Raw genomic sequence first — 15,620 nt, forward strand, 5'->3', positions numbered from 1 at the left:
GTCCTCCCGCCGCCCGCTGGCTGGCGCGTGCCGAGTCTGCCTCGGCGCTCGGCTAACAGACTTGTCTCTCCCGCTATCCGGCGCGCTGCGGACCCGCTGGCCGGCGCGCGCCTTGACAACCTCGTAGCGGCGCCTGTGCTCCGCTTCGGCTGCCAGTCTCCGTTGCTGTGCAGCGCGCCTCCCTGCCGTCGCTCCCTGCTCACAGGGAGTAAGGGCTGAGTCCCGCGCCGCACTCTGCTCCCGCGCCCGCCGCTGTAGCTGCAAGAGGGGTCTATCTTTTATCTAGGAGGCAGCAGATGATATTAAAGTTTTACTTTCAAGAAGAGAAGAAAAAAAAAAAAAAAGAGAAATTATACGAAGTAACCTAGTTCTAAGCTACCTTCTTCCTTCACCAGTACTCACTGTTAGAAGGCTGGAGGATCTCCTGTGTAGAGAGGCAGGTCCCTTCAATAGGGATCTTTGTCTCTGTTATATTAGGCAGCCTTGTCCCCCTTTTATTAGGGTTACGCAGCCCCTTTTAGATTTTTTGTCAAGAGCTCAGAGCTCCCCCGTGCTTCACCTCAGCACAATTTTTCAAACTGAGGGAGGAGGGATGTGAAGGGGGAGGAACCGGCTGTGCAGACAATGCTAATTTTAGATTGTGCCACACCTCCGGTTCAAGACTTCACACCCCTACTGTATAGGACTCCAGTGTCCCCTAGTGGATGAAAGAGAAAAGCACTATACAAATACAATTATTATTATTATTATTATTATTATTAATTGCTATCATTTTACAAAAAAGTCACAAATCAAACTAGTCCACCAAGCATCTCCTCCTTCAAATCCTGTATCGGATTCCTAGCCCACAAGGAAAAACGTATTAACTCCAAGATAAAAAATAAGAATTTACTTACCGATAATTCTATTTCTCGTAGTCCGTAGTGGATGCTGGGGACTCCGAAAGGACCATGGGGAATAGCGGCTCCGCAGGAGACTGGGCACAAAAGTAAAAAGCTTTAGGACTACCTGGTGTGCACTGGCTCCTCCCCCTATGACCCTCCTCCAAGCCTCAGTTAGGATACTGTGCCCGGACGAGCGTACACAAAAAGGAAGGATTTTGAATCCCGGGTAAGACTTATACCAGCCACACCAATAACACCGTACAACTTGTGATCTGAACCCAGTTAACAGCATGATAACAGAGGAGCCTCTGAAAAGATGGCTCACAACAACAATAACCCGATTTTTGTAACAATAACTATGTACAAGTAATGCAGACAATCCGCACTTGGGATGGGCGCCCAGCATCCACTACGGACTACGAGAAATAGAATTATCGGTAAGTAAATTCTTATTTTCTCTAACGTCCTAGTGGATGCTGGGGACTCCGAAAGGACCATGGGGATTATACCAAAGCTCCCAAACGGGCGGGAGAGTGCGGATGACTCTACAGCACCGAATGAGAGAACTCCAGGTCCTCCTCAGCCAGGGTATCAAATTTGTAGAATTTAGCAAACGTGTTTGCCCCTGACCAAGTAGCTGCTCGGCAAAGTTGTAAAGCCGAGACCCCTCGGGCAGCCGCCCAAGATGAGCCCACTTTCCGTGTGGAATGGGCTTTTACAGATTTTGGCTGTGGCAGGCCTGCCACAGAATGTGCAAGCTGAATTGTACTACAAATCCAACGAGCAATCGTCTGCTTAGAAGCAGGAGCACCCAGCTTGTTGGGTGCATACAGGATAAACAGCGAGTCAGATTTTCTGACTCCAGCCGTCCTGGAAACATATATTTTCAGGGCCCCGACTACGTCCAGCAACTTGGAATCCTCCAAGTCCCTAGTAGCCGCAGGCACCACAATAGGCTGGTTCAAGTGAAATGCTGAAACCACCTTAGGGAGAAATTGAGGACGAGTCCTCAATTCTGCCCTGTCCGTATGAAAAATTAGGTAAGGGCTTTTATAGGATAAAGCCGCCAATTCTGATACACGCCTGGCTGAAGCCAGGGCTAACAGCATTACCACTTTCCATGTGAGATATTTTAAGTCCACAGTGGTGAGTGGTTCAAACAATGTGATTTTAGGAATCCCAAAACTACATTGAGATCCCAAGGTGCCACTGGAGGCACAAAAGGAGGCTGTATATGCAGTACTCCCTTGACAAACGTCTGAACTTCAGGAACAGAAGCTAGTTCTTTTTGGAAGAATATTGACAGGGCCGAAATTTGAACCTTAATGGACCCTAATTTGAGGCCCATAGACAGTCCTGTTTGCAGGAAATGCAGGAATCGACCCAGTTGAAATTCCTCCGTAGGGGCCTTCCTGGCCTCGCACCACGCAACATATTTACGCCAAATACGGTGATAATGTTGTACGGTTACATCCTTCCTGGCTTTGATCAGGGTAGGGATGACTTCATCCGGAATGCCTTTTTCCTTCAGGATCCGGCGTTCAACCGCCATGCCGTCAAACGCAGCCGCGGTAAGTCTTGGAACAGACATGGTCCCTGCTGGAGCAGGTCCTTTCTTAGAGGTAGAGGCCACGGGTCTTCCGTGAGCATCTCTTGAATTTCCGGGTACCAAGTCCTTCTTGGCCAATCCGGAGCCACGAGTATAGTCTTTACTCCTCTCCTTCTTATGATTCTCAGTACTTTTGGTATGAGAGGAAGAGGAGGGAACACATACACCGACTGGTACACCCACGGTGTTACCAGAGCGTCCACAGCTATTGCCTGAGGGTCCCTTGACCTGGCGCATTATCTGTCCAGTTTTTTGTTGAGGCGGGACGCCATCATGTCCACCTTTGGTTTTTCCCAACGGTTCACAATCATGTGGAAGACTTCTGGGTGAAGTCCCCACTCCCACGGGTGAAGATCGTGTCTGCTGAGGAAGTCTGCTTCCCAGTTGTCCACTCCCGGAATGAACACTGCTGACAGTGCTATCACATGATTTTCCGCCCAGCGAAGAATCCTTGCCACTTCCATCATTGCCCTCCTGCTTCTTGTGCCGCCCTGTCTGTTTACGTGGGCGACTGCCGTGATGTTGTCCGACTGTATCAACACCGGCTGACCCTGAAGCAGAGGTCTTGCCTGACTTAGGGCATTGTAAATGGCCCTTAGTTCCAGGATATTTATGTGAAGTGACGTTTCCATGCTTGACCACAAGCCCTGGAAATTTTTTCCCTGTGTGACTGCTCCCCAGCCTCTCAGGCTGGCATCCGTGGTCACCAGGACCCAATCCTGAATGCCGAATCTGCGGCCCTCTAGGAGATGAGCACTCTGTAACCACCACAGGAGAGACACCCTTGTCCTTGGAGACATGGTTATCCGCTGATGCATTTGAAGATGCGATCCGGACCATTTGTCCAGCAGATCCCACTGAAAAGTTCTTGCGTGGAATCTGCCGAATGGAATCGCTTCGTAAGAAGCCACCATCTTTCCCAGGACCCTTGTGCATTGATGTACTGACACTTGGCCTGGTCTTAGGAGGTTCCTGACTAGGTCGGATAACTCCCTGGCTTTCTCTTCCGGGAGAAACACCTTTTTCTGTACTGTGTCCAGAATCATCCCTAGGAACAGCAGACGTGTCGTCGGAATCAGCTGCGATTTTGGAATATTTAGAATCCATCCGTGCTGTCGTAGTACTACTTGAGATAGTGCTACTCCGACCTCTAACTGTTCTCTGGACCTTGCCCTTATCAGGAGATCGTCCAAGTAAGGGATAATTAAGACGCCTTTTCTTCGAAGAAGAATCATCATTTCGGCCATTACCTTGGTAAAGACCCGGGGTGCCGTGGACAATCCAAACGGCAGCGTCTGAAACTGATAGTGACAGTTCTGTACCACAAACCTGAGGTACCCTTGGTGAGAAGGGCAAATTGGGACATGGAGGTAAGCATCCTTGATGTCCAGCGACACCATATAGTCCCCTTCTTCCAGGTTCGCTATCACTGCTCTGAGTGACTCCATCTTGAACTTGAACCTTTTTATGTAAGTGTTCAAGGATTTCAGATTTAAAATGGGTCTCACCGAGCCGTCCGGCTTCGGTACCACAAACAGCGTGGAATAATACCCCTTTCCCTGTTGTAGGAGGGGTACCTTGATTATCACCTGCTGGGAATACAGCTTGTGAATGGCTTCCAATACCGCCTCCCTGTCGGGGGGAGACGTTGGTAAAGCAGACTTCAGGAACCGGCGAGGGAGAGACGTCTCGAATTCCAATTTGTACCCCTGAGATACTACCTGCAGGATCCAGGGGTCCACTTGCGAGTGAGCCCACTGAGCGCTGAAATTCTTGAGACGGGCCCCCACCGTGCCTGAGTCCGCTTGTAAGGCCCCAGCGTCATGCTGAGGACTTGGCAGAAGCGGGGGAGGGCTTCTGCTCGTGGGAAGAGGCTGTCTGCTGCAGTCTTTTTCCCCTTCCTCTGCCCCGGGGCAGATATGAGTGGCCTTTTGCCCGCTTGCCCTTATGGGGACGAAAGGACTGAGCCTGAAAAGACGGTATCTTTTTCTGCTGCGAGGTGACTTGGGGTAAAAAGGTGGATTTCCCAGCCGTTGCCGTGGCCACCAGGTCCGATAGACCGACCCCAAATAACTCCTCCCCTTTATACGGCAATACTTCCATATGCCGTTTGGAATCCGCATCCCCTGACCACTGTCGCGTCCATAATCCTCTTCTGGCAGAAATGGACATCGCACTTACTCTTGATGCCAGAGTGCAAATATCCCTCTGTGCATCTCGCATATATAGAAATGCATCCTTTAAATGCTCTATAGTCAATAATATATTGTCCCTGTCCAGGGTATCAATATTTTCAGTCAGGGAATCCGACCAAGCCACCCCAGCACTGCACATCCAGGCTGAGGCGATTGCTGGTCGCAGTATAATACCAGTATGTGTGTATATACTTTTTAGGATATTTTCCAGCTTCCTATCAGCTGGTTCCTTGAGGGCGGCCGTATCAGGAGACGGTAACGCCACTTGTTTTGTTAAGCGTGTGAGCGCCTTATCTACCCTAGGGGGTGTTTCCCAACGCGCCCTAACCTCTGGCGGGAAAGGGTATAATGCCATTAACTTTTTAGAAATTAGCAGTTTTTTATCGGGGGAAACCCACGCTTCATCACACACCTCATTTAATTCATCTGATTCGGGAAAAACTACAGGTAGTTTTTTCACACCCCACATAATACCCTTTTTTGTGGTATTTGTAGTATCAGAAATGTTCAAAACCTCCTTCATTGCCGTGATCATGTAACGTGTGGCCCTACTGGAAAATACGTTTGTTTCCTCACCATCGACACTGGAGTCAGTGTCCGTATCGACCTGAGGTAACGGGCGCTTTAGAGCCCCTGACGGTGTTTGGAGACGCCTGTACAGGTATTAACTGATTTGCCGGCTGTCTCATGTCGTCAACAGTCTTTTGTAAAGTGCTGACACTATCACGTAATTCTTTCCATAAGACCATCCAGTCAGGTGTCGACTCCCTAGGGGGTGACATCACTAACACAGGCAATTGCTCCGCCTCCACACCATTTTCCTCCTCATACATGTCGACACAACGTACCGACACACAGCACACACACAGGGAATGCTCTGATAGAGGACAGGACCCCACTAGCCCTTTGGGGAGACAGAGGGAGAGTTTGCCAGCACACACCAGAGCGCTATATATATATATATATATATATATATATATATATATATATATATATATATATATATAGGGATAACCTTATATAAGTGTTTTTCCCTAATATAGCTGCTGTATATATTTATATGCCAATTTAGTGCCCCCCCTCTCTTGTTTTACCCTGTTTCTGTAGTGCAGGACTGCAGGGGAGAGTCAGGGAGCCTTCCTCCAACGGAGCTGTGAGGAAAAAATGGCGCCAGTGTGCTGAGGAGATAGGCTCCGCCCCCTTCTCGGCGGCCTTTCTCCCGCTTTTTTATGGAAAAATTGGCAGGGGTTAAATGCATCCATATAGCCCAGGAGCTATATGTGATGTATTTTTTGCCAAAAAAGGTGTTTTTATTGCGTCTCAGGGCGCCCCCCCCCAGCGCCCTGCACCCTCAGTGACCGGAGTGTGAAGTGTGCTGAGAGCAATGGCGCACAGCTGCGGTGCTGTGCGCTACCTTATTGAAGACAGGACGTCTTCTGACGCCGATTTTCCGGACCTCTTCAGTCTTCTGGCTCTGTAAGGGGGCCGGCGGCGCGGCTCTGGGACCCATCCATGGCTGGGCCTGTGATCGTCCCTCTGGAGCTAATGTCCAGTAGCCTAAGAAGCCCAATCCACTCTGCACGCAGGTGAGTTCGCTTCTTCTCCCCTTAGTCCCTCGGTGCAGTGAGCCTGTTGCCAGCAGGTCTCACTGAAAATAAAAAACCTACTTTAAACTTTTACACTAAGCAGCTCAGGAGAGCCCCTTAGCCTGCACCCGTCTCGTTCGGGCACAAAAATCTAACTGAGGCTTGGAGGAGGGTCATAGGGGGAGGAGCCAGTGCACACCAGGTAGTCCTAAAGCTTTTTACTTTTGTGCCCAGTCTCCTGCGGAGCCGCTATTCCCCATGGTCCTTTCGGAGTCCCCAGCATCCACTAGGACGTTAGAGAAATTATACATTTCATCAAATTTGGGCCCCCTGGCTTTATGCATAGATATTTCCTTTAAGTCCCTCGCCCCTCCCATTTCTGGTACATATGGGCCCCGTATCTCTAACCTTCCCAAGCTCCCATCGCCCTGCTGAAATAAACTCCTTGTACAAAGGAGGACCACTCTATTCCACAGGTTCTCAAACTTGGTCCTCAGGCCCCCGCACAGTGCATGTTTTGCAGGTCTCCTTACAGAATCACAAGTGAAATAATTAGCTCCACCTGTGGACCTTTTAAAATGTCTGTGAGTAATTAATACACTGTGCACCTGCTGGGTTACCTGCAAAACATGCACTGTGTGGGGTCCTGAGGACCGAGTTTGAGAACCTGTGATCTATTCCTATACTCCCTGGATTGCTAGCACCTGACAACCAAAGCGCTCCTCTCCCCTACACACGCACACACACACACTCCATTATAATTCCTCCTTTATTCTTTTTATTATTATTTTTTTTACATTTCATTGATTACAATTCCCTCTACATTTTGTTGATAGATCATCATAAATAAAATCCAAATTAAAAAATAAATAAAATATAAAGACAATAAAAATAACGAGGGAATTACAGCTCACCTTTCTTGGTATATATTTGGGCAAGTTCAGCGAACCTGATGTCATAGCAGATTCCCACCCCGATTTTGCAGTAGGCTGTTAAGATTATACAAGATTCAGATTATTTTATCAGTGATTAAAAATGATAAGACCAAAACAAACATATAAAGTATAAGTCAATTACTAAATGCAGTTTACACTTATACATAGTAACATAGTTAATGAGGCTGAAAAAAGACAATTTGTCCATCGAGTTTAACCAGTAGTATAAATTGTACATTATTCTGTATACAACTATAGTGTAACTATAATGACCCGGATGTAGGGAAGTTTTAAATCTATGTAACGCTACAATTTGCGCTGTGTCAAAATACAATTATTTTAAATGCTATATTCTTGGATATCTTTTTCAGTTCGTTACACCCACAATGTACCTAACCAAGGACACCAGCATAAAATGGAATAGCTCCAGCAGCAGTTTCGTGTCATATTGAACATATATCCCATTTGCCTATTTCCTGATAAAACGGTCTGTCATCTAATATGAACACTTCTAGGAACTCTCAGTAATTAAAACAAAATGTGATCCTGCTCTGCCCTATGCACTGCAGCCACACTCTGCAGGAGTACACCTGTATAAACCCCAATTAGACAATGAGTGATCAGCGCTGTACATTGAAGTGAAGCTGTTTTCTCTTAAACCTGGCTTGTCCCCGAAAACACACTTTCTTGTAACACCTGGAAACATTTCCCATATGGCAGAAACTTACATCAAAGTTCTGACACGCAGACCTTGAAAGGTATCTTTATTTCCCCTTCTTTAAACCCTCCAGCAGTTAAAAGGTATTACAAATACCCTTTTCAGACAGAAAAGTCTGAAAGTCCCGGCAATTACCCGGCATTTCAGTGCCGGGTTGTTTTGCCGGGACCTGCCTGACCCTTCCTTCACACGGACATGCAAATTTTCGACCCGGTAATTTGCAGATCAACACAGGTATTTTGTCTGTGTGAAAGGGTCAACCCGTGTTATAATTCCTGTGTCTCCAACCCTGGTAAATTCCTGGGTCGAAGTCCCGGGAATTACAACACGGGTTGACCCTTTCACACAGAAAAAGGACCCGTGTGTTTCATGAAATTACTGGGTGGAACTGCTTCACCCGGTAATTTCACTTTCTGTCTGAAAGGGGTATAGGATAACCAGGCTGTTGCAGCCTGATTACTAGGATAACTAGGCTGTCACGGCCTTATTACTAGGATAACCGGGCACCCATGTGTTGTGGGTGTGTATACAGAACTGCTGCCTACTCCGAGGTAAGCGGTCACTAACACAGAGCGATTTCAGACCTAGTTTTTGCACCCGGTATAGGGCTGGTGTAAAGCTGTGCAGATGGTGATGGCAGCTACTATCCCAAGCGGATGTACAGCGGTGGAGCAGCCACAAAGTCCCAGATGACTCTAAATACAGGCAGAAATCTGCACCTATTTTCAAGCAAGCTATGCAGCATCCCCGAATCCAGGGCTGGCCCGACACATACTCGGGTTACACGGCCGCGTAGAGCGCCATACTGTAGAGGGCGCTGCTGCAGAGAGTGAGTCACCATCACTCACTCTCTACAGCGCCGCGGCCGCCCACAGGCTGTTGAGGTCAGTAGACGCAGGAGCATCTGACAGATTACACTAAAGAGGTCTGGCCATCTCCATTACAGGGGGGAGGCAGGAGGGGTCTGCCCTGTAGATAAACAGTCCTACAGGGCTGTCCAGCCTTCTGTGTACTCGAGTGTGAGGGCCACTTTTATAACACTTTCCCCTAATTGCGATTATCTGCCAGAGTGAGATGGTGTAGTGAGTCCACTTTGAGAACTTTCAACCCCCCTTCCCCAGTTACTGATGGTACAGCCCTGATTCTGGGGAGTATTCTGCCGTTTACTTTTGCACGCTGGTCGGGAGCAGGCCAGGCGGGAATACAGGATTAGCAGCATGACTCTGCCCCAGGAGGACCAGCAGGATGAGAAATGTCATTTAGGTAAGGTAGTATCTAGCTTCCCAGTTGTGGAACTACAAGTCCCAGCATGCTTTAAACAGCTCTTTCCATGGCATGCTGAGACTTGTAATTCCACTGTAGCTGGAGAGACAGGGTTGCTTAATCTGATTATGCTAAATCAGGGGTAGGATACATGCTGTGGAACTGCACATTCCAGCATGCCTTTCCACAAATTTTGTATTTTCTAGATCAGAGGTTCTCAAACTCGGTCCTCAGGACCCCACACAGTGCATGTTTTGCAGGTAACCCAGCAGGTGCACAGGTGTATTAATTACTCACTAACACATTTTTAAAGGTCCACATGTGGAGCTCATTATTTTAATTGCGATTCTGTGAGGAGACCTGCAAAACATGCACTGTGTGGGGTCCTGAGGACCGAGTTTGAGAACCTGTGCTCTAGATGCAAAACGTTTGCAAAGTATGCTGGGATGTGTAGTCCCACAACATTGCTACAAGATTGTAGTGCCAGACATTGCTCCCACCTGCCTAAATCATTAATCCCATGATCTATACCCTTTTGCAGACAGTTTGTGATCTGCAATGTGTTTTGGTTGGTGTGGACTAGGGTTACTATACGTCATGTAATTGGGTGCCAGATGACTCCTCCAGTGGGATCCACTGTCGCATATATTTATTTTTGAAAAATAGCAAAGCTAACCCACTAACTCCGACACCCCTGCCTCAGTCACCTGCTCTCTCCTATGACCCCTACCTCAGTCACCCACTATCTCCTTGTCACCCCTGCTTCACCAGTCACCCACTAACTCCCTGTCGCCTTTGCATCCTGTTGCCTCTGCATCCCCCTACTATATCCCAGTTACCCACTATTGACCTGTACCCTTGAGTGTACAATTGTGTGGCCATGCCCCTTTCTTTGGAGTCCACACCCTGAGACCGCACCTTTGGTGCACGCTGTCCCTTTAAAAGGTTTATCCAATCAAGAGGCGCCAAAATGTATTTATGCTTACCAAAAAAAATAATAGAATTTTGGTTACCTACCGGTAAATCCTTTTCTCGTAGTCCGTAGAGGATGCTGGGGTCCACATTAGTACCATGGGATATAGACGGGTCCACCAGGAGCCATTGGCACTTTAAGAGTTTGAGAGTGTGGGCTGGCTCCTCCCTCTCTGCCCCTCCTACCAGACTCAGTCTAGAAACTGTGCCCGAGGAGACGGACATCTTTGAGAGAAAGATTTAACACAGATAGTGGCGAGATTCATACCAGCTCACACATACAAGGCACCTCAAGCTAACTAGCTTGAAAAACTCAGCAACTGCTGAAACATTACTTACCAAGTAACAATGCAGTACATAACTAAACAAAGTTGTACTGAACCAGGTAAACGAAGCGCTGGGCGGGCGCCCAGCATTCTCTACGAACTACGAGAAAAGGATTTACGGGTAGGTAACCAAAATCCTATTTTCTCTTACGTCCTAGAGGATGCTGGGGTCCACATTAGTACCATGGGGATGTACCAAAGCTCCCAGAACGGGAGGGAGAGCGCGGAGGCTCCTACAAAACTAATTGACTGAACTTCAGATTATCATTGTCCAAAGTATCGAACTTGTAGAATTTAGCAAACGTGTTCGACCCAGTCCAAGTTGCCGCTCGGCAAAGTTGTAACGCTGAGAGTGAGACACCCGAGCAGCCGCCCAGGAAGACCCCACCTTAACGAGTAGAGTGGGCCTTAACCAATTTTGGACAGGGCAATCCTGCCGTAGAATAAGCATGCTGGATAGTGAACCTAATCCAGCGAGATATAGTCTGCTTTGAAGCAGGACACCCAATTTTCTTGGGCTCATACAGGACAAACAAAGAGTCCAATTTCCTGTGACGAGCAGTCCTCTTCACACAGATTTTCAAAAACCCTCACAACATCCAAGGACTTTGACGAAATTGAGAAGTCAGTAGCCACTGGCACCACAATAGGTTGGTTGATACGAAATGCCGACACAACCTTTGCAAGAAACTGCTGACGTGTCCGGAGCTCAGCTCTATCTTCGTGGAATATCAGGTATCAGGTAAAGGCTTTTATTATTATTATTATTATTATCATCATTTATTTATATGGCGCCACAAGGGTTCCGCAGCGCCCAATTACAGAGTACATATGCACATAATCAAAACAGTGACTTACAGTTGAAATCAAATTTTGGACAAGTACAAGGTAACTAAGCATAACTACACCAGTAAATGACAGAGATAAGTTCCAGGTGGCCCAAAAACTGTGATTTGGGCAGTTGAGAATTATTAAAGAAGAAAAGGGTGAGCACATGAGGGAAGAGGGCCCTACTCGTGAGAGCTTACATTCTAGGGGGAGGGGTAGACAGACAGGGGTGACACAGATGGGGTACATAGAGAGCATGGAACAGGGGGTTAGGATGAGATTTGGCTGGGTTTGGTAAAGAAATGGGTCTTGAGAGCCCGTTTGAAGTTTTGTAGAGAGGTGGAGAGTCTGAGGGGGAGAGGTAAAGAATTCCAAAGGAAGGGAGCAGCACGTGAAAAATCTTGGAGATAGGAGTGGGAGGAAGTAATCAGGAGACAGGAGAGGCGGCGTGCATTAGCAGAGCGAAGAGGACGGGTGGGAGAGTAAAGGGAGATAAGGTCAGAGATGTAAATGGGAGAGGATTGGGTGAGAGCTTTGTAAGTGAGAGTGAGAAGTTTGAATTGGATTCTGAAGGGGAAGGGAAGCCAGTGAAGGGCTAGTAGGAGAGGGGAGGTGGATGTAGTGCGTTTGGTGAGGAAGATGAGCCGAGCAGCAGCATTGAGGATAGACTGGAGTGGAGAGAGGTAATTGTCAGGGAGGCCAGTTAGGAGGAGATTACAGTAGTCCAGTCTGGAAATAATCAGTGAGTGAATAATGATCTTAGTGGCATCCTGGGTGAGAAAAGGTCTGATCCTGGAAATGTTTTTGAGATGAAAATGACAGGTTTGTGAGAGGTGCTGAATGTGTGGTTTGAAGGAGAGGGAGGAGTCAAAGATTACACCAAGACAGCGTACTTGGGGGCTAGAGGAGATAGTCGTGCCATCAATGGATAATGAGATTGTGGGAGGTGAGGTTGTGTGGGAGGGTGGGAAGATGATCAGCTCAGTCTTAGACATGTTGAGTTTAAGAAAGCGCTGGGACATCCAGGAAGAGATAGCAGAAAATAAGAATTTACTTACCGATAATTCTATTTCTCGGAGTCCGTAGTGGATGCTGGGGTTCCTGAAAGGACCATGGGGAATAGCGGCTCCGCAGGAGACGGCACAAAAAGTAAAGCTTTACGATCAGGTGGTGTGTACTGGCTCCTCCCCCCATGACCCTCCTCCAAGCCTCAGTTAGGTACTGTGCCCGGACGAGCGTACACAATAAGGAAGGATTTTGAATCCCGGGTAAGACTCATACCAGACACACCAATCACACTGTACAACCTGTGATCTGAACCCAGTTAACAGTATGATAACAGCGGAGCCTCTAAAAAGATGGCTCACAACAATAATAACCCGATTTTTGTAACTATGTACAAGTATTGCAGACAATCCGCACTTGGGATGGGCGCCCAGCATCCACTACGGACTCCGAGAAATAGAATTATCGGTAAGTAAATTCTTATTTTCTCTATCGTCCTAGTGGATGCTGGGGTTCCTGAAAGGACCATGGGGATAATACCAAAGCTCCCAAACGGGCGGGAGAGTGCGGATGACTCTGCAGCACCGAATGAGAGAACTCCAGGTCCTCCTTAGCCAGGGTATCAAATTTGTAGGATTTTACAAACGTGTTTGCCCCTGACTAAATAACCGCTCGGCAAAGTTGTAAAGCCGAGACCCCTCGGGCAGCCGCCCAAGATGAGCCCACCTTCCTTGTGGAATGGGCATTTACATATTTTGGCTGTGGCAGGCCTGCCACAGAATGTGCAAGCTGAATTGTATTACACATCCAACTAGCAATAGTCTGCTTAGAAGCAAGAGCACCCAGTTTGTTGGGTGCATACAGGATAACAGCAAGTCAGTTTTCCTGACTCCAGCCGTCCTGGAACCTTATTTTCAGGGCCCTGACAACATCTAGCAACTTGGAGTCCTCCAAGTCCCTAGTAGGTGCAAGGCACCACAATAAGCTGGTTCAGGTGAAACACTGACACCACCTTAGGGAGAGAACTGGGGACGAGTCCGCAGCTCTGCCCTGTCCGAATGGACAAACAGATATGGGCTTTTTTGAGAAAAAACCACCAATTTGACACTCGCCTGGTCCAGGCCAGGGCCAAGAGCATGGTCACTTTTCATGTGAGATGCTTCAAATCCACAGATTTGACTGGTTTTAAACCAATGTGATTTGAGGAATCCCAGAACTACGTTGAGATCCCACAGTGCCACTGGAGGCACAAAAGGGGGTTGTATATGCAATACTCCCTTGACAAACTTCTGGACTTCAGGAACTGAAGCCAATTCTTTCTGGAAGAAAATCGACAGGGCCGAAATTTGAACCTTAATGGACCCCAATTTGCGGCCCATAGACACTCCTGTTTGCAGGAAATGCAGGAAACGACCGAGTTGAAATTTCTTTGTGGGGCCATCCTGGCCTCACACCACGCAACATATTTTCGCCACATGTGGTGATAATGTTGTGCGGTCACCTCCTTTCCGGCTTTGACCAGGGTAGGAATGACCTCTTCCGGAATGCCTTTTTCCCTTAGGATCCGGCGTTCCACCGCCATGCCGACAAACGCAGCTGCGGTAAGTCTTGGAACAGACATGGTACTTGCTGAAGCAAATCCCTTCTTAGCAGCTGACAATGCTAAATTCCTTTGTCGTATAAACAACCCTTAATGAAGTCTAAGAACACAGTACGCTGTTTACTTAAGTAGTACCGTAAGGGTACGCTAGTTGCGTAACGATCGCTTAGCCGTAGGCGAGACGCTCAAGCGTCACGTTCGCTCACGGCCCAGTGATCACAGGACAGCACGTTATTGGTGATGACTAGAGTAATGATTCACTATGGCGTAGCGGACGCTCGAGACCACGAGGAGATCACCAGCGGCGCAGACGCTCACAACGCTATACCTTTATGTCTAAACCTTTTATCAATGAAATACACAGAATACCTTAATGTGAATACAGGGTGTAAGTGCAACCTTGTGTAACCTGACTAACTACAAAGCTGCTTGAGCGTCACCGACGCTCAAGTGAACACTTAAAACTATAGGAAATACACAGATACTGGTTTAGGGTCCAAAGCCTATTATCTGTATTATAACTATTATACTTGCAAAAAGAATCACAGTACAAATGATACACTACAATATAACAGAGACTTCCTAACCGAATAACTATACAAGAAATACAATACAATACTATGCTGATCTAATACAATACAATACTAGTCAATGGGAGATACGAGAGAAAGAGAAGGGAGAGAGAGAGAGAGAGAGAGAGACGGAGAGAGAGAGATTGGCTCACAGTAAGACAATATGATTACGGAGAAAAACTTACGCACAAAGGGTATGATCGCATGCGCCTCTGGACATCCAGCTTCCCGATTATCAGCAATGAGAACCGTTTGATGAGAAGTGAAAGCTGGATGCCACAGGCCCGTCTTTTATGCTACTCACACAATGCAATCTAATGGTCCCTACAACCTCATTGTCCATTGGACGCAGGAATTCGGCTTCGCATTATAACAAAAGGTCATAGGGTGATTCATACAGGTGGGCTGTGACGATTTCAAACAGCTCAGGTGGGTGGGAAACTAGGTTTCCCGCCGCATACCTGAGTATGAGTAAATAATAGAAATGGACATAAACTTCTTATGTCCATAACTATCCGCACGAGCGATTAGTACGCTCCAAACCAACACCGGAATATTGTTAATTAAATACTCTTCCGATGGGTACCAAACACTGCTGTATGATTCCTGTTAGACCCTTCGCACAATACAAAGAGGGATTCCCCCGTTCAGGGACATTCTATATTAACCAAACTTTCAGAATCTATCAAAGGGACCATGGTCTACAAACTACATTAATTGTGAAAATATGTAACGAATGAGTCGCACGCCACGGTTACATAAACTCTACCGTAAATACGCATACCGTGCGTCCGCGGGTGCACGCTATTGCGGGTATGCGCCTTCACGGGAGAGCGTACGCATGCGCAGCGCAGACCAGTGTGCGGTGCAAATATGGCAGAGTGTATGGGGATATTTTTCTGACTTTGACAGTCCACCCTTTGGCAGTCAATAATAACTGCCACCTTCTAAAACATTTCAAAAAGGAGAAAAATATAAGTCAGGGGTTAATTCATTTCCATGGTTGGGTAAGGAAGAAGAGAGGAGTAGGTGTGAAGAGGGTATGACCTAGTGAGATAGCAGAAGTATGTGTGTATGAGTCCATGTTTGGAGGGTCATGTATCATCGTGCCGTACGTGTGGTAAATC

The 15,620-nt window shown here is 47.4% G+C and overlaps 2 protein-coding genes across 2 annotated transcripts in view; both read right to left on the minus strand.

The window, feature by feature from the left end:
- The window catches only part of NIT2 (nitrilase family member 2), a 106,283-nt gene that overhangs the window by 50,510 nt on the left and 40,153 nt on the right, over positions 1–15,620 (minus strand). Inside the window, exon 6 of the mRNA XM_063956241.1 lies at positions 7,189–7,263. Coding sequence (XP_063812311.1) covers positions 7,189–7,263 — 75 coding nt within the window. The remainder of the gene's footprint in view (positions 1–7,188; positions 7,264–15,620) is intronic.
- On the minus strand, positions 11,500–12,344 carry LOC135050092 (uncharacterized; the record flags this gene model as incomplete). The annotated part of the gene is made up of 1 exon (XM_063956240.1): positions 11,500–12,344. A coding segment is annotated over one exon (759 nt), but the record flags the coding sequence as incomplete, so codon positions are not given.

The sequence above is a fragment of the Pseudophryne corroboree genome, chromosome 2, assembly GCF_028390025.1.
Source record: "Pseudophryne corroboree isolate aPseCor3 chromosome 2, aPseCor3.hap2, whole genome shotgun sequence".
In the NCBI taxonomy this organism is placed as follows: domain Eukaryota; kingdom Metazoa; phylum Chordata; class Amphibia; order Anura; family Myobatrachidae; genus Pseudophryne; species Pseudophryne corroboree.